Here is a 21,575-nt window from a genome sequence, read left to right on the forward strand (position 1 = left end):
CACCTGTACCCCACAGGGCGCTCCCGGCACTCCCGGACCCCAGGGTATTGCTGGACAGCGTGGCGTGGTCGGCCTGCCCGGTCAGCGAGGAGAAAGAGGCTTCCCTGGCCTTCCTGGCCCCTCTGTGAGTGCCCCCTCACCTTGAGGATCCCGAGAAGAACGGTCGCAGGACTTGGAGGGCGCAGGATAGGGGTGGCGGGTCCTAAGGCCCTCGCCCACCCCATCCCTGGCCTGACTCTTTCTTCTCCCTCAGGGTGAACCCGGCAAACAAGGTCCTTCTGGAGCAAGTGGTGAGCGTGGCCCCCCTGGTCCCATGGGCCCCCCCGGATTGGCTGGACCCCCTGGCGAGTCTGGACGTGAGGTAAGCGGTTGCCGGCCCCATGCCAGTGCCCTCAGTGTGGTCATCTTGGCCTTGGCCTGAGCCTCCCTCCCCTTGGCTGGCGCTCACCTTCCCCCGCTCTCTGCAGGGAGCCCCTGGTGCTGAAGGATCCCCTGGACGAGATGGTTCTCCGGGCCCCAAGGTAAGACGGCTGCACCCTGGGGCCACAGCCCCACCTGCCGCTCCACCTGGCCCTCTCAGCTAGGGCTGACCCGGATTCCCCTCCTCCCCTCCTCTTCCCCTCTCAGGGTGACCGTGGTGAGACCGGCCCTGCTGGACCCCCTGGTGCTCCTGGTGCCCCTGGTGCCCCCGGCCCCGTCGGCCCTGCCGGCAAGAGCGGCGATCGTGGCGAGACTGTAAGTAGCTGGGCTCTGGCTTCACCGTTTCTGCTCAGGCCAGGGGCTCTCCAGGCGGGCCGAGGGGTCTGCAGATGGACACCTGACTTCACCTAAGCAGGGGGGAAGAGGAGGCCTTGCAAGATGTCTGGGCCCTTGGCCTCCCTGAAAACACTGAGCCACAGCTCAGCCTCGAGACCCCTCCTCCAGACAGTCCCGTTTCCCCCGAGGAATGGGGTTTGTTCCCAGCTGCTCGCCCCAGCTTACGTGAGGCCTGAATTTACATGAAGATTCACCTGGGGTCAGGAGAGAATGGATATGGTAGGAAACGACGAGAGGAAAGAGGGATTTGGCCAAGGGGAGGCCTCACCTGCAGCTCAGGCCGTGCCAGCCCTCAGCGGGGCTCTCCCTGACCAGGATCTAATGCTCTCTTTGCTCTCCCCAGGGTCCTGCTGGTCCTGCCGGTCCCATTGGCCCCGCTGGTGCCCGCGGCCCCACTGTAAGTGCCCTGCTCTGGCCGTTGTGTCCTCAGAACCCTTGTCCAGATGTGGACTGCACCCCCTCAGTGCTAACAGAACTTCCACCTGACAGCCTGTCCCCATCTCTCTTCTAGGGACCCCAAGGCCCCCGCGGTGACAAGGGTGAGACAGGCGAACAGGGCGACAGAGGCATTAAGGGTCACCGTGGCTTCTCTGGTCTCCAGGGTCCCCCTGGCCCTCCCGTGAGTATGCCCAGCCCCTCCCCAGCCCCCAGCTGCCATCTTGCCTTCTTTTATCGTCTCCCCAAGTCCTGCTGTGTGATGGGGGGGGGGACACTTTGCCTCGGTTTCCCTCTCTGGACCGTCCTTCTCCTCCCTGGTGGGGACTGGGGTCTGAAGACTAATGGGTATTTTCCCAGTAGCCTCTGAGACAGTGAGGGGTGCACAGCGAGGGGTCGTGGGAGGGGCCTCAGCCTATGGACACCCTGGGGCTAGACTTCCAGAATAACAAGGTGGCCGGCAGGGGGGCCGCGGCTGGCCCCATTTGACCTACACTCGGCCTAAACTGTCTTCGCATCTCTCCTTCAGGGCTCTCCTGGTGAGCAAGGTCCCTCCGGAGCTTCTGGTCCTGCTGGTCCCCGCGTGAGTTGTGTCTTCCATTTATCTGCTCTTCCTGGGTCCCTCGCCTCTCTGGAGAAGGGTCTGGGGCGGGGGATGAAAGAAGGGAAGGGGGTTCTGGACAACCTTACGCAGCCCTCGCCTCCCCCTCCCCACTGCTTCCTCCCACGAAATTTCCTGGCCCAGCTGTGGGAGTGAGCCATGATGAGGCTGAGGACCCAGAGCCAGGCACAGTGGGCTGTGGGCTTCTCCGCCAGGGCTGGGGTGGGCCCGTGCTTTCTGGCAGGCTTTCTCCAACCAGCTTCCTCTCTGCAGGGCCCCCCTGGCTCTGCTGGTACTCCTGGCAAAGACGGACTCAACGGTCTCCCGGGCCCCATCGGTCCCCCTGGTCCTCGTGGTCGCACTGGTGATGCTGGTCCTGCTGTATGTGGTCCCCCACCTTGTCTGCCCATGGCCCTCCAGCCCTGAAAGCACTGAACCCCGGTAATCCCCCCTCTCCTCCCTCTCTGCGCAGGGTCCCCCCGGCCCTCCCGGACCCCCTGGTCCCCCTGGTCCTCCCAGCGGTGGTTACGACTTCAGCTTCCTGCCCCAGCCACCTCAAGAGAAGGCTCAGGATGGTGGCCGCTACTACCGGGCCGATGATGCCAATGTGGTCCGTGACCGTGACCTCGAGGTGGACACCACTCTCAAGAGCCTGAGCCAGCAGATCGAGAACATCCGGAGCCCTGAAGGCAGCCGCAAGAACCCCGCCCGCACCTGCCGTGACCTCAAGATGTGCCACTCCGACTGGAAGAGCGGTAAGGGCTGGCCCAGCCGCGCCTCCTCCTGCCGCGACGGGGCTGAGCCCTGAGGTGCCCACATCCCGTACCTCCCCTGACGCCATCTCACCCTGCCCCACTGCAGGAGAATACTGGATTGACCCCAACCAAGGCTGCAACCTGGACGCCATCAAGGTCTTCTGCAACATGGAGACAGGTGAGACCTGCGTGTATCCCACTCAGCCCAGCGTGGCCCAGAAGAACTGGTACATCAGCAAGAACCCCAAGGACAAGAGGCACGTCTGGTACGGCGAGAGCATGACCGGCGGATTCCAGGTGCGTGAGCTCGGCCCTGTAGCCACTCTTAGGAGACGGGCTGGCCCAGGGCTCAGAAGGGCCTGAGGGTAGGTCCTGGGTGGACCAGACCTCTGCTAAGTGTGATCAGCTGGGAGGCAGGAGACCTGGGTCCTGGATACGGCGTCAGACACAGGGTGCCTGGGGGCAAGGGGTGCCACCTCTGGATGTAAGGTTCACTAGGATGCTCTCAGGGGACCCCAGGGAGGGAGGCCAGGACTGGAGGCTCCAACACAGCCGCTCACTCCTCGCTCTTCCGCTCCCACAGTTCGAGTACGGCGGCCAGGGCTCCGATCCTGCCGATGTGGCCATCCAGCTGACTTTCCTGCGCTTAATGTCCACCGAGGCTGCCCAGAACATCACCTACCACTGCAAGAACAGCGTGGCCTATATGGACCAGCAGACCGGCAACCTCAAGAAGGCCCTGCTCCTCCAGGGCTCCAACGAGATCGAGATCCGGGCCGAGGGCAACAGCCGCTTCACCTACAGCGTCACCTACGACGGCTGCACGGTGAGTCCAGCAGGGCCCCCGCTCTGGGCTTTGTCCCCCCACCCCCTCACTGCTGCTGGGTGACACCCCTCTCCCATTGTCTCCCTTTCACCCCAGAGTCACACCGGAGCCTGGGGCAAGACAGTGATCGAATACAAAACCACCAAGACCTCCCGCCTGCCCATCATCGATGTGGCCCCCTTGGACGTTGGCGCCCCAGACCAGGAATTCGGCATCGACGTTGGCCCTGTCTGCTTCCTGTAAACTCCCTCCACCCCAACCTGGCTCCCTCCCACCCAACCCACTTGCCCCTGACTCTGGAAACAGACAAAGAACCCAAACTGAACCCCCCAAAAAGCCAAAAAAATGGGAGACAATTTCACATGGACTTTGGAAAATATTTTTTTCCTTTGCATTCATCTCTCAAACTTAGTTTTTATCTTTGACCAACTGAATATGACCAAAAACCAAAACTGCATTCAACCTTACCAAAAAAAAAAAAAAGAATAAATAAATAACTTTTTAAAAAAGGAAGCTTGGTCCACTTGCTTGAAGACCCACGTGGGGGTAAGTCCTTTTCTGCCCGTTGGGCTTATGACACCCCAACGCTGCCCTTTCTGCTCCTTTCTCCATGCCTTCCTGGGGCCTCCCCTCCACTGCTCCCCAAATCTAAGTCTCCCCAAAAGACACAGGAAACAATGCATTGTCTGCCCAGCAACCAAAGGCAATGTTGAAACACCCAAGTGGCCCCCACACTCCCAGCCTACTCCCTTCACCCAGAACCCCCAAGCCCTGGGGGGACCCGGAGTTCTCAGACTGCCAAAGAAGCCTTACCATCTGGCATCCCTGTTGCCCCGGCAACATAACCCTCTTTGTTTTTGAGGGGAGCGTGCCAGGGGCACCACTGGCCCTTCACCACCGGGTTTGGAGAAAAGTCAGGAGGGGCCAAGACAGAGCAGAAACGTCGGATTTGAGAAACATGCCAACCCACCCCGTGCTACCCGGCTGGGTGGGAGAGACTGCTCTGATCCTTGTGTAATTGTGTTGCTGAAAGACTACCTCGTTCTCGGCTTTGGTCTTTGTGTGTCACCGGGGCAACTGCATGGGGGGCGGGATGGGGGCAGGGTGGAAGGGGCTCCCCATTTTATATCAAAGGTGCTACATCTCTGTGATGGGGTGGGGTGGGGAGGGAATCACTGGTGCTATGGAAGTGGAAACGCACCCCGCCCTTAGGCCAGCAAATGTTCCTTTTTGTTCAAAGTCTTTTTTTATTCTTTGTTTTTGTTTTTTTTTTTTTCTTGTGGATGGGGACTCGTGAATTTTCTAAAGGTGCTATTTAATGTGGGGGAGAGAGTGCCGGCTCCAGACAGGGTCACTTGCTCTCCACCCTCTCTTCATCCCCCCTCGGCGCCTCTCACCACCTCAGGCCTCTCTCCTCTCTCTCCCCACCTCTCCCTCCTCTGAAACCCTCTCCTCAGCTGCATCCCGTCCTCACGGCCTGTCTTTTAGTCTGTTCTGCGTTTCTCTCTCACTGGGTTTCGGAGCACAATTTCCCAAAGCACAAAGCAGTTTTTCCCCCTAGGGGTGGGAGGAAACAAGAGACTCTGTACCTATTTTGTATGTGTATAATAATTTGAGATGTTTTTAATTATTTTGATTGCTGGAATAAAGCATGTGGAAATGACCCAAACCTATCTGCAGTGGCCTCCTAATTTCCTTCCTTGGAGTTGGTGGAGGGGCGTCCTGGGGAGGGAGCTTTGGGCGGTGGGCGGGCTCTCCCTCAGTGTCCGCCCCTTCCCTCCCCCTGTTCCTCCAGCCCCTGGATGGACCCTCCCCCTCCCTCTTGCCTTTCTTATGCCTTTACCCGTTCTCTTAACTCTCTCCTTCCATCTTCCTTGCATGTCTCCCATACCCTCTTGTCCCTTACAGTGCCAGACAGGCAACCCACTTGTGCATCAACACACACACACACACACACACACACACACACACACACACACCCCTCCCTGCAGATCCTGCCCTGCCCAAAACTCATGCCCATGCCCATCAGTGCCATCAACTCTCGCTGCTCCCCCCTACTGCTGGGCAGGGTTGGGGGGCTGTGGTCAGGGCTCTGGGAGGCCCGTGGTTGGGGGAGGGAGGTGGGGCAGGGAGGGGTCCCTGGGAGCCCCCCTGGGCAAATGCCTAGGGTCATCTGGCCTCTTCTCCGTCCTAGCCCCCTCTGAGCTCCTCCAAGGGAGCAATCAGCAGTACAATGTGAGACAGGGTCGCTGAGCCTGCCCTGAGGGACAGAGGAGACCTGGAGAAAGCATGTCTTCCTTCTCCTTTTTCTGGTCTCCCCCGGGAGGGAAGGAGGGAACCACCAGCCCTCAGGAAAACCTCCCCAGGGCCTTGGAGAGCTGCAGTCCAGGTACTTACCAGCTGCAACCGGGAAGGTGACAGGCCTTCCTGACCATCCCTCTCGTCCTTCTAAGTCCCCCAAACATGACCCCTGGGTGTGTGCTGGCCTGGGGAGGTCATTTTGCCCAGCCCCTGCCTCCTGCCCTTTCCTTCTGTTTTAGAAATTCTTGCTTCCTCTTCCTCCTTTCTCTCCCTCCCTTCCTTTTACCCTCACCCTCTGCCTACCCCTGCCTGCTGACCTGAGAGCCTGAGGCCCCCACAAGGAAGGTGACTGGTCAGCTCCCCAATCTCAGGGAAGAGGGACAGCCGTGTGCCGTCCGTGGGCACATAGAGGATCCAGGGAGTCAGAACTCTGGAGCAGACCAGGCGCCCAGACACCTAGAGACGGGGAGAAGTTGACAGCTGTCCCATTCCTGCCCCCCTCCCAAGGTCTCAGGACCTAAACCTTTGGGCAGGAAGGGCCCTCATCCCTCCCTCAGGTCCACAGAGAGATGGAGCAGTCCTCAGAGGCCATTGTCTGCAATACTAAAACCTTGGCTGTCCTTCAGTAGTCATGACTGTTAATTATGACCTTTAATAATTCATCATTAGCACTTCTTCCACATTCAGGAGAGTGTAGTACTGGAATTAGCCTAAAGAGGGCAAGAAATTGTGGCTTGTAAACAAAAGTTTATTCAATGTGCAAATTACCCCAAGTTACCTCGGGATCCTTTGATCAATCCATGGAATGATTGCTGATGCCTGCCTGACACCAGCCTAGGCAACTCCCACCCACCTGGACCTCCTGCCCCCTGAGGCCCTTGGCTGTCGTGGTCCCATTCCTATCTGCCCCCACAGGGGTTTCAGAAGCAAGTCAAGCCTGACATCCAAGCTTTACCTGGCCGCTACCCACCTGTTCATTCTCACTCTCTCCTTCCCTGCCCACACCTGTCGCACCGGCAGGTTCACCACGCTTCTCAACTTCCAGGCCTTTCTTTTTTTTTCTTTTTTTGCAGTACGTGGGCCTCTCACTGTTGTGGCCTCTCCCGTTGCGGAGCACAGGCTCTGGGCGCGCAGGCTCAGCGGCCATGGCTCACGGGCCCAGCCTCTCCGCGGCATGTGGGATCTTCCCGGACCGGGGCACGAACCCGTGTCCCCTGCATCGGCAGGCGGACTCTCAACCACTGCGCCACCAGGGAAGCCCTGTAATTAATTTTAAAAGCCACCTGTGGCTCATGGCTACCGTACTGGGCAGCACGGTAAAGGAGGGCCTATGCCTCTCACTACATATGCTCAACTCTACACGTGGGTACGTGTGTGCACGTGCCATGTGTGCACACGCACGTATGAGGGCACGCCAGGTGACGCCGAGTGTCAGGGCGGTGGTGTTGGCAGACCCCCGCTGTGCAGCCCCGCCTGTGTCATGTGGTTTGGGGCCAGAATGTGGTTCCAGAGTGTGTGCAGGACAGGAGGGGAGGGGGACAAAGGGGCCATTGTATCACATTCCCAACTCGAGCCCTCCTCCCCGCTGACATCACAGCTGCCCTAAATACAGCTGCCCAGACCCTCTCCCCCAGACCCGCTGCCTGCACGGAGGCACAGCGTGGACTTCCCACCCTGCTGCTCCGTGGGCTCACATTTGCTTCTCTGTGAGGGACTGGGTCATGCTCCTGCAGCTGATTTTTCAGTCAAATCCAGACCGAAAATTCTAGACAGAGGAGGCTTCATTTGGATTTTTTACCTGTTTGCTCTCTCTCTCGGAATCGTGGGTCCATTTCGGGCTCGACCCCGTCTCCTGGCAGGATTCTCTAGAACCGAAACGTGGCGGATTTTCCCTCTTTTTTTTCCAGCTCCTTAACTGTCAGCTGCCCAGGTGCCTCCAAGACATTGCTAGACACAGCTGGCTGAGGTTGAGAGGGGCTTCCCTGTTGAGCGTGGGCACCTCGGGCCAGGGGCACACAAGGCCCGGTGGGGCTGAATGTGGGGCTCTCAAAGCCAAGACCCCCAGGAAGAGGGAGGGCCAGGTGGGCTCCCCCGGCCTCCCCTGAGCGGACGAGAATGCGCCCACACACCGAGGAGTAAACTGCGTCCGTGTCCAAAGGGGCCCTGTACCTGGGCGGGGTGGGGGGGGGACGGTGGGGGGTATGTGTACGTGCTGACTGCTTCCACACACAGATGGCGACCTAAGGGACGGGCCTAGGTGTTTGAGACGTGTGTACATAGGCATGACAGAGGGCACAGGAGAGTCTGTGTGACGAGGATGAAAGGGGGGCAGTGGAGCAGAGAGGAGTGGGGGGGGGGATGAGGAGAGGTTGGAGGGGTGGGGCACCACCCTCAAGTCCAGGGCCGCAGGGCTCTAGTGCGGGTGAGCAGCTGTGTCTCTGTGTCTCCTCCCAGGTGTGTGATCCAGAGGGTACCAAATAGGGCTGAGAGATGTCCGTGGATCAGGAAGCAAGACCCTGGAAGAAGGATGGCTCTTGTCTCGGAGGGTAATCAGGCCCTTACACACACAGAGGTCCAGTGCTTTGCAGAGGATGTGCATGGCAAGGCCCGGAGGGAGGTGAGTTTGGTGCACATGGGTGCTGGAGAGAGTGGGGTTTTTTCTGCATAAGACAGTGGAGGAAAAGGAAAATGGGGGAGGGTGGGGACCAGAGCACATTTTATTTTATTTTATTTTTTTTTTTGCGGTACGCGGGCCTCTCACTGCTGTGGCCTCTCCCGTTGCGGAGCACAGGCTCCGGACGCGCAGGCTCAGCGGCCATGGCTCACGGGCCCAGCCGCTCCGCGGCATGTGGGATCTTCCCGGACCGGGGCACGAACCCGTGTCCCCTGCATCGGCAGGCGGACTCTCAACCACTGCGCCTCCAGGGAAGCCGCAGAGCACATTTTAGAACAAGGAGGCCACATATTCAAGTGCTAGGTGACTTCACTGCTGTGAGGCAAACGCCTCCCGCTCCTCAAGGCTTCTGAAAACTCTGACACATGCAGAGGCCTGGTGTGAGGAGGTGTTCTGGAAAGTGCCTGAGTTCTGGGTTTGGGTCGATCTGAAGTGGAGATACAGGAAGGACCATGAAAACAGCACTGCGGTGGTGGGCTGAATTGGGAGATTGGGATTGACATATATACACTAATATGTATAAAATATTAACTAATAAGAACCTGCTGTATAAAAAAATAAATTTAATTTAATTTAAAAATTAAAAAAAGAAAAAAGCACTGCCCGATACAAATACAAAGTGAGGCACACATGTGATTTTTCATTTTCTAGCAGCCATATTAAAAATATAAAAAGAAACAGGGGATGTTAATTTTAATAAGATATTTTATTTCACCTAATATAACCCCCAATATTATCGTTTCATCAGTACATTTGCAGCACATCTCAGTTTGGAAGCCACATTTCAAATGCTCAGTGGCCACAGGTGGCCAGCAGCTGCCTTACCAGACAGAGCGGGATTGGACAGCAGGTCAGAGCCAATGAGCAGGCGAATTTCAAGCTCCACCCTGATTCACAGGGAGAGCTTGAACTTTTCGTCGAATGGAAACGGAGTCCGTTTAATCCGGATCTTAGGGGACAGGGAGATCTCACAGACCCCTGGTTTTGGGGTGACCCTGTGAGTGTTTGTATGTCATAAAGTCTCCGTTCTTGGGAGCTGCCAGATGCCAGGCGCTCACCTAGTTCTCCCAAATTCTCACAAAAGCCTCAAGACAGTTATAATTAATATCTATGCATCAAATGTCAGAGCTGTGATTGGAACCCTGCCGTCTCTGGCTCCAAATCCCAGCAGATACACCAAGGGAGCCCTCTATAACACGGGGTCTAAGTGTGTGCGTGCATGTATCTCAAGAATAAGGAAGACGTGTGCAGGTGGGGGCTGAGGCCAGCTGTAGGGGTCCCCGTGTGCCCACGTCTGGCAGAGGGCCTTCTCGCCAATTTGAGAGGTGGTGAGCTACCATCTGGAGTCAGGCCATGCGCGAGGGCTGTGTCTGGGATACAGGTGGAGACACTGGGTCCTGTGGGCATTGTGGGTGTGGCACCGGGGAGGATCAAGTCTCAGGGTGGAGGGGAACACAGCGGCTATTTGTCCTCGGCGTGAGGGGCTGGGGTGTGACTGCCAGGGGGAGTCTTGCCCCCTCGCCCTCCCCGCGAGCTGCCAGGATGGCTGGGAGCTGCTCCGCAGTCATGCCATGCCCCCAGCCCCTGTCTGGGCCACTTCCTCCCGGCCAGCAGCCAGGCTCCCGTGTGCTCCTGGTAGCTGAGCTGGGAGGGAGGCGCTGCCAAGATCCCAAGGCAAAGTCGCGCAGCAAAGGGAAGTGTGGCGCGGGCCTCGGACTCTCCCACCCTGGCCAGCACAGGAAGAGCGCCTAGGCCGAGGGTGGGAGCATGAGACTCGGAGAGGGCGGTCCCCTCCTCACGGGGTGGGGGTCAGGGATCAGGGAGGAGCCACCCCAGACAGCCGGCTGACCGAGTGGAGCTTCCAATCTGAGCGGATTCTGTGCAGCTCCAGGTTGCAGCCAGATGAGGGGCCCCGGGGAAAGGAAATTGCACATGAGAAGTCAGAAGGCTCATGTGGTTGGGGGTTGTTACCTACAGAGTTCTTCAGCCAACAAACGTTTACTGAGCACATACGCTGTGCGAGCTCGGGGCGCCCTCCTGCCTCCACAGACGCTTCTGGGATTAACTAACTAACTAATGGGTGTGGGGTGGCCAGCAGGGAAGGGGGAGGCACCCACAAGATCATGGTAGAAGCTTTGGCAATGGCCTTGCTCACCTCCCCGCCTTTGCCCAGAGAGGAGGAGAAACCTCCTTAAGAGCTCGGAGTGGCCCAGACCTGATGGCTTCCCTTCACGTTCCTTCAGAGCAACCTTCCCGAGTGCCTACTGTGTGCGGGCACTGCACCCCCTGGGGGCACACGGAATCTTGCCCTCCTGGAGCTTACATTCTAGGGCCAAAGCGGACCCCAACAAGGTGCTCATACAGGGCACATCCTATAGGAGAGCAAGGAGGCTGGGCAGAGGGCTCTCTCTGAGCAGGGGAAAGCCCTCTGTAAAGACCTGCCATTTGGGCAGAGGCCAAAATGACTGCACTAAGGGGAAGTTGTGTGGACATGGGGGCTGGGGATTCCCGACAAAGGGAAGAGCGGGTCAAAGGCCCTGAAACAGGGGTGTGTTAGAAGGTAGCGCGGCTGGAGCACGCAAGCAGGAGGAAGGGTGGTGATGAGGTCAGAGGGGTGGACGGGGTCTCTACGCCTGGCCAAGAGTGTGGATTTACTCTCGGTGTCACGGGAAGGGAGAGGAGAGTTGACAGCAGAGGGGCGAGACTCCCTGATTTCTCTCATTAAAGGCTGGGCCCAACTGGTGTTGGAGGCGAGACTGAAGGGGCACAGAGGAGGCAGGGAGGCTGTGTGGGGGTCCGGGGTGAGATCCTGGAGCTGGCCTGGGAAGGCCGTTGTGGAAGCCGTGAGATGTGGAGGGATTCAGGACAGTTTTTGAAGGTGGGGATTCTGGGAAGTGAGAGAAAGGAGAGGGGGTCCAGGAGCAACCTGGGGTCCTCATGACCCCCGTGCCTATACATGTCTGAAGAGCGGGATGCAGTGTTCAGAAACTTGGCCCTCCTCTGGGGTCCTTGGCTCTGGGGGCACCACCATTATACTGGGGGCTGCTCTGGCTGTTTCAGCCTCCCCTCAGCCCCCAGGTTGGGCCCTTGCCTCCAGGTGAGAGAAAACTCCCATGCATCCCCCCTACCGTCCCCCTCCACACACACACACACACACACACACACACACACACACGGGGAAAAGGGGTGATTAAGCATCAGCTCCAGGACAGTGGGTGGGGCCCAGGCCTAGTGTGAGGGGCTTAGAAGGGGGTGGAGAGGCCTCAGGGTGGGCTTGTCTGAATTCTCTTGGAGCTGCTCCCGGGGTCAGGGGCCTGGGCCAAAAGGCCCTGCTTCTCCCTCCCCCTCCTTAACTGGGTCCCCTCTGGGGCTTAGTCTCTGGCCTGTCCTCCCCAGGGAGCATGAGATGTGAGACTGGATGTGCCCTGGATGGTAGGGGCAGGGGTGGAGCCGGCCTGCTTTGGTTGCAGCCACCTGAGAAGAACAAGCTGTGTCTGCTTCTTGGTCAGCCAGTCTCTCCAGGGCTCACGTGGGGACCAAGCTAAGCTGGTGACACCAAGCTCAACGAGGGCTGTGCAGTGTCCTGCGGACCTCGACCCTGTCCCTGAGGAGCGCACCAGGAGGGGTCGCTGATCCGGGTCACTGATCCGGGTCACTGATTCAGGGTCCTGCACCCCAACTCCCTCTCCATATCTAGGTTATGACTCCCAAAGGGGCCTCCCCCCAGGAGATCTAGATGGGTGAGAGCCTGGATCTCCTGCTTCCAGAACCCCTCAGCCCTCCAGAAGGCAGCGTGGAGGTGGACATGCCAGGTGTGAATCCAAGCTCTGCCACTTGCCTGCTCTGTGACCTTGGGTAAGTCACTCATTCTCTCTCGGACTCAGTGTCCTTGTCTATAAAATGGGGATAGTGATCCAGTTATCCCTATTAGGCTCATGTGAGGATTAATATCAGGGCTGCATATGCAGGTCCTTACCTCTTATTTTCAGAGAATTTGAGAAACGGCAAAATGCCAGGAGTCCAGAGGGCAAGCTGGCAGCTCCTGGCTACCTCTGAGGGCTCCCACAAGGCAGAAAGGGAGACAGAGGCAATGAGGCTTGGGAAGGAGGCTGCTGAGACGAGTGCACAGCAATAGATGAGCAGAACAGCAGGTTTTATTCTGGGTGTCCTGATCCCAGATCACCCTCATGCCATCCCATCCTCATCTCTCTGCTTATTCCAAGCCGGGGGTCCACGGGGACAGGAGCTGGAGTCAGAAGGAAAGATGTGGCCATGGGTCGTGGCTGCTCTGTGAGTGGGGAGAGAAGGGAGGGTGAGGCCAGTGCTGGAACTGGAGCAGCAAAGAGAAGAGAGAGTGGGGGTCTGCGAGGACCAGTCCCCGGTTCTCCTGCCTTCCCCACCCTGACCCTCTGACTCCGAGTGCTTGGCACTGGGGGCCACACACCTGGCACTGCTGAGCACCCCCACCACTGCCTCGGAGGGGCAGACAGGTCTGTGTGCCCTTTCCCATCCGCCCCCCTCACTGCCCCAGCCTTGAGATGGAGGCCACCTTACTCCCAGAAAAGAGGCTGGCACTGCCCAGCCGGACCCACCTGTGTGGGCCCTCAGTGCTGGTCCAGGATGAGAGGCACCCGGGCGCTGTCCACTTGCGGGGGCAGCCGCTCGCCTGTGCGCACGTTGAACATGGGCAGGGTAGAGAGTGGCCGGGGCACCTCTCGGCTGGCTGCCATGTGTCGCAGCTCCTCTGTATTCCCGCGGATGGTGCAATGGTGGACCATCTGGATACTGGGGGCACAGGGCCAGCAGAATCATCAGCTCTGGGAGTCAGCACCCACTTTGGGGTCCAGCCTGGCACTACCTCTGAGCCACCCTGCAGTCTTCCCCACCTACAGTGTGTGGGGAGACACACGCGGGATGGGTGGGGGAGGACAAACAGGAAGTTCTATGGTGTCAGCTTAGTGTCCAGTGACTGAGGCATGGGGTCTGGGTGCAGACATCCTGAATTCAAAGCTATGTGTCCTTTGCAAGTTGCTTAACCACTCTGTGCTTCAGTTTCCTCAACTGTAAAATGGGGATAATAATAGAAGCTACTTCCTAGGATTGTTATGGAGATTAAATGGGAAAATGCAGGCTGGGTGTTTAGAAAAGCGTCTGGCACGTGGTAAGGGCTCCTGAGATACTAAGACATGAACAGATACCTACAGTGGTATTTATTACCAGAAGCCAGTGTTTGCTGGGCTCTATACTGTTTTTATATTCTGATGATGATCCCCCGTGTCCCTTCTAGCAATCAGTTCCCTCTTCTAATACTCTCTCCCAGCACCGAACATCCGTCCCCTCCCCATCATCCCGATCTTAGTCGGGCAAATCTACCTCCTCCACCTTTTCCTAGCTTTTGCCCAAGTTCTTTCCTGCTGGGCTTTGACTGCCTATATTTTGGATCCTCAGACCTGGGCTCCACTCCCTCTGTAACTTGACCCCCTCCCACCCTGTCCCAGGTTGTCCCCAGCATTGCTTAGCTCCAGACACACACACAGTCTTGCTTCCTGTCTGTGTTTCGGACCAAGGCTCCTTGAGGCTGGAATGAGGCCCCACCGTCACCAGGCTAGAAGCTCCAGCAGCGCCCAAAGGACTGACTACCACACCCTTTAGTAAGTCCTACCTGAGCTCTAGCTCCAGTTTCCCCTAAGAAGGCTGAGCCTCGTTCTCATCTGACATTCTCATGGGCTTGCTTTCCGCTATGCAGGAGCAACTTTAGTTCATTTTGAGAAGTAGGGTAGCACAGTGGTTAAGCATGAGAACCTGCTTTGGGTCTGAGTGTGAGTTCCACTGCTTACTGGCTGTGTTACCCTGTGTAAGTTACTTAACCTCTCTGTGTCACCATTTCCTCGACTGTAATGCAGTTGTTGTATAAATTAAGTGAGTTGATGCAGAAAAAACATTTACATCTACTGGTCAGCATGCAGCAAAAGATAGCTATTATTGTGGGGATAAACTTGGCATCCAGTGGAAGGATGTTTCCGAGCCCTTTTACATGAACACACCCACATTTGTGGGCTCAGCCTGGAGACCTTTTCCCAGACTACCTGGTTGCTGGGTCAGACAAACAACAGGGACTTTTCAGTACAGACAATAAGAACTGGTTTTCTTAAAGGGGTGGGGCCCCCAGGCAGGGTGGAAGCAATCCTACTTACTGCTGGATTAATGATCAAATCCGGGAGGGGGAAACGATCCCCACCCATGCCCATGTCTCAAGTAGTGGACACAGACTGCAGCTAGAGCCTGAGAGATCAGACTACAGAAAAGATTTTCTAGCTTCCTACTGAATGTGCTGGGGAGGGTCAAGATGAGCTATTGAGTCTGGAATTTGGCAAGCAGAGTTGTCCAAAACACAAGTTTCCATTAGCAGGCAAGGGGAGGCTGAGAGGGGAAGGGAGCAGGAAGCGTGTGGCAGTGGAGGCAGCCGGGCAGGTAATGATCCCTCGGGTGGGGGAGGCCTTAGCTGATGGGCCTCCTCCCCACTCCCAGCCCCACATCTGGGTCTCATTACTCTGGTAACACACACAGGTGGAAAAATGTTCTGTGGACATTTTTCCAGAGCAGGAGCAGAAGTCAGACCCGTGGTGCCCTCCTCCGCAGTCCTTCCACATCAGCACTTGGGCAGAAAAACCAACTGGCAGACATTCTCACACACACACACACGCGCGCGCGCGCGCACACACAGCCCCTTGAGCCCTGATTCTGACACACAGATCACAGGAGAGTGTCGCTGGGCTGGAGGTTGGGCTAGAGGATGTTCTGACCAATAAAATCTGACGTAGGTGAAAAACAGGCAGCAGAATCACAATTTTGGATCATTTGAAAAATGAACCTGAACAAGCAGAAAGAAAAAAAAATAGGATTTTGTAGAAAAAAATCAACACAAAATCCAAACCAACAAGGGCTAATATCGCGCGCACACAGGGTACAATTGGTTATTGACTCGACATTGATGGAGGAAGCATAGTCTCCTGACACCAGCAGAGCTAGAAAGCTGACCCAGGAAAGGCAGACCTGGTGGAAGCAACTGCCCAGAAGAGAATACCCGCAGTGGCAGGAGACGACACTCATCAAATTCGGCACAGGCCCCCAAACTGAGGAATAAAATCCTCCTTGTAAAATTTACATAGAAAATCACTGATCCCAGTGGGGGAAAATTCTACCAAATAAAAATGAAAGCAGAAAAAAAAGCAAATCGTTTTCATTGCCTTGTATTCAAAGTTGATCAAGGAATTCAATCGACTTAGATAGATCAAGGAATTACATGTATGTTCACTCGGGAACATTTATTCCCCATAAAAATTCAAAAATGTTGGTATAATTCTGATTCTAAAAATGTTTGTATTGTTTAACCCAATAGATTTATATGGTGGGGTCAAAATGGTGGGTTTAAGGCACCCTAACACCAGCTGGCGAGAACATACGCACCACGTGGGTCCACCTGCTCGGCTCACTCAGCCACAGCCCCTCTTCCAGGCTCCCTGGCATGTCAGATGCCCACACTACCTGCCCCACCCAGGGGGGAACAATGGGGCTACTGTGACCCTCACAAGATTCTGGTGGCCTCACAATGTTCCCCTGAGGTCACCACAGGTGTGTAACCTGACCACCCCCTGCACCTGAGGCACAGCTCTGCTGAGGCCAGAGCCCTACAAGGAAGCCTCTGAGGGAACCAGGAACTGGGACGCACCTCCCCCAACTCGGGGGAGACTTCCAACCGCCATCCTGGAGGTCCTCGCACCCAGTTCCCTTCACCCACCCCAGGAAGAGATGCAGGAAGACACTTCGCTGCCACCCCCATCTGGGCCCTTGACCTCAAACACTGCCCTGGATGCAGTCCAGCGGGCCAGCACGTCCGGACTCCCGAGCAAGAGAGGGCCTGGGTGCCAGGCCTCCTCCGAAGCCCACGGGAAGCCCAGCATATCCAAGGTGATCCTGGGGGTCATGGAGAACAAGGGGGCGCGCAACCGCGTGTCCCTCGTTACCCTGAGGAAGGCCGTTGCCACCAGTGGCTACAACATGACCCGCAGCACCTGGCACTTCAAGCGAGCGCTCAAGGGGCTGGTGGACAAGGGCATGCTCAAGCACGTGACAGGCAAAGGGGCCGCAGGCTCCATCATCATGGGCAAGAAGCATGCCTCCAAGTTCAAGCTCAAGGCAAAGAGACGGCAACAGCAGCAGCAGCGGCAGTCTGGGCAGCGCCGGTTGCCCATGGGCTCCAAGCAGGGGCCCAAGAGGCTCACCAAGGGGGTTCGCGGGGCGGCCAAATGATGCCGCAGTTAACCAGGCAGGCTGGGCAAGCAGGGAGGGGTGCCAGGCCCGCCACAGGCTCAGGGCAGTGGGAATAAAAGGAGCTAACTTATTTCACACCTGCCTCCTGGAATCTCTGGGGTTCAAGGGAGAGGGAGAGAAAGAGGTCTGGGGGCACAGAGGAAAGGTAAGGCCATGAGTGGGGAAAACCTGGGCAAACTAAGAGTGAGATAGATTTGGGAAGGGCTGGAGGAATTGAAAGCATCCAGATATTAGCTGGTCCAACCGCATCATCTTGCAGGTGAAGAAACTGAGGCCAGAAAGAGTCGCAGTAATTGTTTGGCAGAAAGCAGCCTAGAACCCAAGTGTCTGACTCACAGCGAATCGTGGTTGTGTGTGTGCGTGTGTGTGTGCGTGCGAGCGTGCACGTGCACGCGCTGGAAGCCTTTTAAGTTGCTTTGTAAAGTTGCTTCTCAAACCCTTTCTCCCAGGGTGGCGGCAGATCCCTGAAGCCTGGCTAGGTCCCCTCTCCTGTCCCACTTTAGACTCCTCCATGGAGACCAGAAAATGAGAAAGCCAAGCCAGGATAGGTTGGGCCCAGCCAAGGGCTGGAGCTCCCAGGCCAAGGGTAGCTTCATCATCCCAGAGTAATTTGGTTTGTCTGCTGCTCATGGAAGTTGGAGGGTCCAGCGTGATAGTCTAGGAGGCCTCCCACCCAGCCCACAGATTTCCCGTACTCACTCAGAGGTGGCCAGGTCTCTCTTCAACCTGGAAAAACAAGGGAGGGGATTAGCTATTATCCACAACCCCTCCTGGTGCCAGGCCAGGCAAGGGGCCCTTCCTCCTTCCCTGGCTGAGGACTCTGCTCCCGGAGGGATCTGGGTCTCCACGTGGCACAAGTGCCACAAGGAATCCCACAATGTGAGCACCAGCCCCAGCGCCCTCCCTGCCCTCGGACCCCACACTCACCGTCCCTCCCGCCGGCAGCACATAACATAGGCCAGCAGCAGGGTGAACAGTAGGGCCACCAGCAGGGGCACCAGGAGGGTGACCAGTGCGTCGGTCAGGAACTCTCGGGCTGTGGCCTCGGTGGGTGGGCAGAAGAACGGGTCGTGCTCCAGGATCCCATCACCTGGCGTGGGTACCTCATCTGCAGGCTCTGGCACTGACTTGTCCACCTGCTCAGACAGCCCAGGGCTGACCCAGGAGTGGATGGCTAGACACAGAGAACCTCAGGGCGCAGGGCAGGAGTTCTGGGGCCACCCTGCTCCGTGCAACTGCAGGGATTCCTCCTGCCTGGCCTCCCCCAGCTCATGTGACTGAGCAGCACAAGCACTGGTCTAGGTGCCAGGAAAGAAATTCTAGGGGAGGCAGGACCATACAACGGTTAGAGCACAGCTCTCAAGTCTGACTGCCTGGGTTTGAATCCTGTTTCAGGCAAGTGCTATGCTGCAAGGACTTACCTCTAGGTGCCTCGGTTTTCTCATCTGTAAAGAGGGACGCTAACGGTGGTACCTGTCTCCTGGGTGGTTGTGAGGATAAAACATCTTGATTGCATAGTGCGTCGCCCATGGCAAGTGCTCAAGCATGTTGATTACCAGTTCCTGCCTGTGCTGTCGGTCAGGTCACAGGAAGGGCTCCTAGCCCTGGGAATAAGGTCTCTAGGGACCCTAGACACCTCAGCTCAATATCCCAAAGAGCAGTAGTGAGCATCTTTGGTTTATAACATGGGGGTGAGAGCTATCTGTCCCTTATTTTAGGCCAATTTGCTAAGTGACACCTTAGAGGAAATAGAGCTGTCCCACAGAGGCCCTAGGTGGAGAAAGGAGTTTGGAACCGTCCTGTGGGAGTGATTGTTCTAGCTGTTCCATCAGGCACAGCTGGGGCTACAGGAGCTGATGATCCCTTGTCTGGATTATGGGCTCTGCTGCCCTCTTGTGGGAGAAGGTAGAACATGTGTGTGCGCACGCGCGCGCGTAGACAATTGAAGAAACAGGGAAATGGGATGGGATGGGGATGGAGGAGACCGTGATGGGGGCCATGCCCCGCCCCCACCCCTAGAACCAGGGTCCCTCCTCACCAACGACACATGGCACCAGTCAACTCGGAAGTGAGGCGCCAAGGTGTCATAGCAGGACAGCAGTGGAGGCTGGCCCTGGGCACAGCGAGCTTGGCTGTCGGGGGATGCCACCATCTTCAGGCAGGTGGAGAAGGGTGAGGTGGAGCCCACCTTGATGTATACCCTGGGCCCAGAAAGAAACCACTATCAAAAAGTTGGGGATATCACTGGGCACTGGAGATTTGAGGGTTACGGCCACCCTGAGATCTGGGGTTCTGGTGAGAGTACAGAGAGTACCCCAGTCTTCTGGTGGCCTTGGCCCTGAGGAATGTCCTCTGATGGATGGATCTATCATGTCCTTATGGGCACCAGAAAGTGCAGAGTTCAGGGTAACTAGGGTTTGGGCCCAGGAAGGGCAAGAGGGAGGAGATGAGGGGGTGGCCGGAAGGAAGTGGACAGTGATGTGATGCTGGGAGGTAAAGATGCGCATGGCGAGCATGCAAGTGGTAAAGCCCCACTTGGAAGTTAGGGAGACCCGTGTTCTATGCCCACCACCTAGACAAAAGGCAAGCTGCCCCCTCCTCCAGGAAGCCCTCCTGGGCTGCATGCCTACCCTTCCTTGCGGCCCTCGATAGGAAGGGGGACTCGGCCCCCACGGTCCAAGGCAGAGGTGATGTTGAGCAGCTGGAGTTCCCCTGGCTCCCAGAGCCCCCCCAAGGCTGTGAGGAAACGGCCGGCAGGTGTCGAGGGCAGCACCTCCTCTACATCATGGCTGCGCACAAGGAACTCAGCCTGGTATGGTAGCAGGGGGCCTGGGAAGGCCAGGTGGGCACCTTAGGCCACACCCAGCCCCCAGCCCTGCGTGGATCCTTCCTAAGCCTCCCCCCATCCAAACTGGTCCCCGTATCCCCTCAGCTCCCTTCCTTCCTCCCTAATACCCCTTATATCCCAGGCCTCAAATGCCCTTGCTCCACACCCACAGCCTCAATTACTCGCCCAAGGCTCCACCGTCTATCAGCAGAGCAGCCGAGAATACAACTCCAGAGTCTTTCCAGGGTGCCCTGCTCCCCACTACTCACTTCTACACCCGCCTTCCAGGGGAGATCCCCCAAGACTAGCATTGGTGGGGTAGGGGTGGGGCGGGGCTGGCGGTACCTTCTGGGTCTCCAATCAACAGCACCAGCCTCTGTCGGGTGGTGGCAAAGCTGTCCCGATGGTAGGCTGTGACCTGGAGGATGGGTAGAGGGCTGAGAGGTGGGGTTAGGAGAGAACCTAACTCCTAAGCCCGGGTGGTGCAGCTGGGCCTGGCGGGAGAAGACTGAGCCCACCAAATTAGAGGCATGTGAGTCATGTAAATGAGTGAACACTGGGTCCCTGTTGCATGCGACACAGCCCACTGGGGCCCCTACTGGTACCTCGATGACCTGGCGTCCGCGATCTGCTGGGGTGGCGGTGCCGTAGAGAAAGCCAGGCTGGTGGGGGCTGCGCTGGGCATAGCGGAGCCACCTGGGCAGGTCTGGGTGTCCCTGGAGGTGGGCGTGGTAGGTGATAGGGACGGTGGCTGGGACAGCTGGTGGAAGGGAGGAGAGGGGATTGGAGACACAACAGGAGCCTTCACCAGCCCTGGGCCAGGCGCCCCCAGCCCACCCCAGTGCCCCTCAGGCCCCTCTCACCGACGACGAGCTCAGGAAGGTGCAGGAAGTTTTCGCGGTCCAGGGTGTGTACAAAGACGCGGCCCACGAGCGGGTACAGGGTGGTCTGCTGGGCCTCGGTGCGCCCCAGACCTGCCAGGAGACCTGGGGGGACCCACGACCCCCAAAGACACGGCCCAGCCTCAGTCCTGGCCAGGGAATAAGGTCCCCTTTTCCACCCAGCCCCTAGTGGCCCTGAGGGAGTGGAGAAATGTGTGAGAGGAGGCGGATGGATTTGCTGGCTCCCAGGAAGGATGGGCTGGGGCCCTGGCTGTGCCGCACACTTTAGTCAGTGACCAGACCCAGACCTTAGTTTGGTTTGGATTCGCGGAAGCCCCTCACTCCTCATTTTAGGCCTCCATCGAGGGTCACAATGGGCAGGGACTGATGTCTGGCTGAAAGGGGTGTGGGGTGTGTGAGTGTGTGTGTGTGTGTGAGTGTGTGCGTGTGTGTGTGTGTGTTAAGAGCACTTGGAAAAGAACCCCAAGCTGACTGTGGGAGGCTTTTTGTGATGATTTTTATTAGTGGGTGTGTTTTTCGAATGTTGAGAGGTAAGGACCCCTTGGAGGATGCAGGTAGCCACTCTGGGGCCCCCACCCGCCTCCCCTAATATACAGAGGGGAGAGGGCCCACACTAGAGGCCACTAGGAGCTGAGCAAAGGGGAGCCTGAGCCCAGAGCCCCAGGGAGAGGACCTGCCCCAGTGACCCTCACACTCTCCCAGGGCCAAATTTAGCCTGGACCCAGACAGAAGCCAGCCCATTAAAGGGCCCATGGCACTCTGGGCCTGTGCAGTTAGGCCCGGCCTAGCCTAGGACACCTCACCCCTCAGAGTTCCCAGCCAGCCCCCCATATCCCAGCTCCCAGCCCCAGTTCCCTAGAGCCCCATCGGCTGTGGAATTTACACCCCAAAATCCCTCTGGCCCCTGCCCCACCCCGACCTCCAACCCCTCCCCTGAGGAACTTCTCACGCCCTCAACCTGGGCCTCTACCCTGAAGAAGACCCCAACTTACCCACAAGGAGAGAAATCCAGATTAGCACTGCCGCCATGGCTGTCCCAACCTGGCCCTGCCTGTGAGTGACAGAGACAGGAGCAGGGAGGAGGGAGGAGGGAGGAGGGAGGAGGGA

General features: G+C 57.5%; 3 protein-coding genes across 7 annotated transcripts in view; 2 read left to right on the plus strand and 1 right to left on the minus strand.

Annotated features, from left to right (window-relative positions):
* COL1A1 (collagen type I alpha 1 chain) overlaps positions 1–5,102 on the plus strand; it is a 239,087-nt gene extending 233,985 nt beyond the window's left edge. For all 5 annotated transcript variants that reach the window (XM_082604420.1, XM_082604419.1, XM_082604416.1 and 2 more), the window contains 12 exons: positions 17–124; positions 254–361; positions 468–521; positions 628–735; positions 1,160–1,213; positions 1,328–1,435; positions 1,781–1,834; positions 2,126–2,233; positions 2,325–2,607; positions 2,714–2,904; positions 3,191–3,433; positions 3,530–5,102. In XM_082604420.1, the coding sequence (XP_082460546.1) occupies positions 17–124; positions 254–361; positions 468–521; positions 628–735; positions 1,160–1,213; positions 1,328–1,435; positions 1,781–1,834; positions 2,126–2,233; positions 2,325–2,607; positions 2,714–2,904; positions 3,191–3,433; positions 3,530–3,676 (1,566 nt within the window). In that variant the 3' untranslated portion in view covers positions 3,677–5,102. The remainder of the gene's footprint in view (positions 1–16; positions 125–253; positions 362–467; positions 522–627; positions 736–1,159; positions 1,214–1,327; positions 1,436–1,780; positions 1,835–2,125; positions 2,234–2,324; positions 2,608–2,713; positions 2,905–3,190; positions 3,434–3,529) is intronic.
* A 7,513-nt stretch (positions 5,103–12,615) lies between these two features.
* On the minus strand, positions 12,616–21,497 carry SGCA (sarcoglycan alpha; the record flags this gene model as incomplete). The annotated part of the gene is made up of 10 exons (XM_082604218.1): positions 12,616–12,696; positions 13,001–13,193; positions 17,439–17,465; positions 17,667–17,875; positions 18,778–18,940; positions 19,370–19,568; positions 19,912–19,984; positions 20,172–20,326; positions 20,430–20,552; positions 21,461–21,497. The coding sequence occupies 9 exons, from the start codon at positions 21,495–21,497 to the stop codon at positions 13,013–13,015; spliced, it is 1,167 nt and encodes a 388-aa protein (XP_082460344.1). The 3' UTR covers positions 12,616–12,696; positions 13,001–13,012.
* LOC309793335 (histone H1.9-like) lies at positions 16,218–16,718 on the plus strand (the record flags this gene model as incomplete). The annotated part of the gene is made up of 1 exon (XM_082603813.1): positions 16,218–16,718. One exon carries the CDS (start codon positions 16,218–16,220, stop codon positions 16,716–16,718), a length of 501 nt encoding a protein of 166 aa, XP_082459939.1.
* Positions 21,498–21,575: the final 78 nt, after the last annotated feature.

Source organism: Mesoplodon mirus (assembly GCF_964341445.2).
Source record: "Mesoplodon mirus genome assembly, chromosome: 18".
Lineage (NCBI taxonomy): Eukaryota > Metazoa > Chordata > Mammalia > Artiodactyla > Ziphiidae > Mesoplodon > Mesoplodon mirus.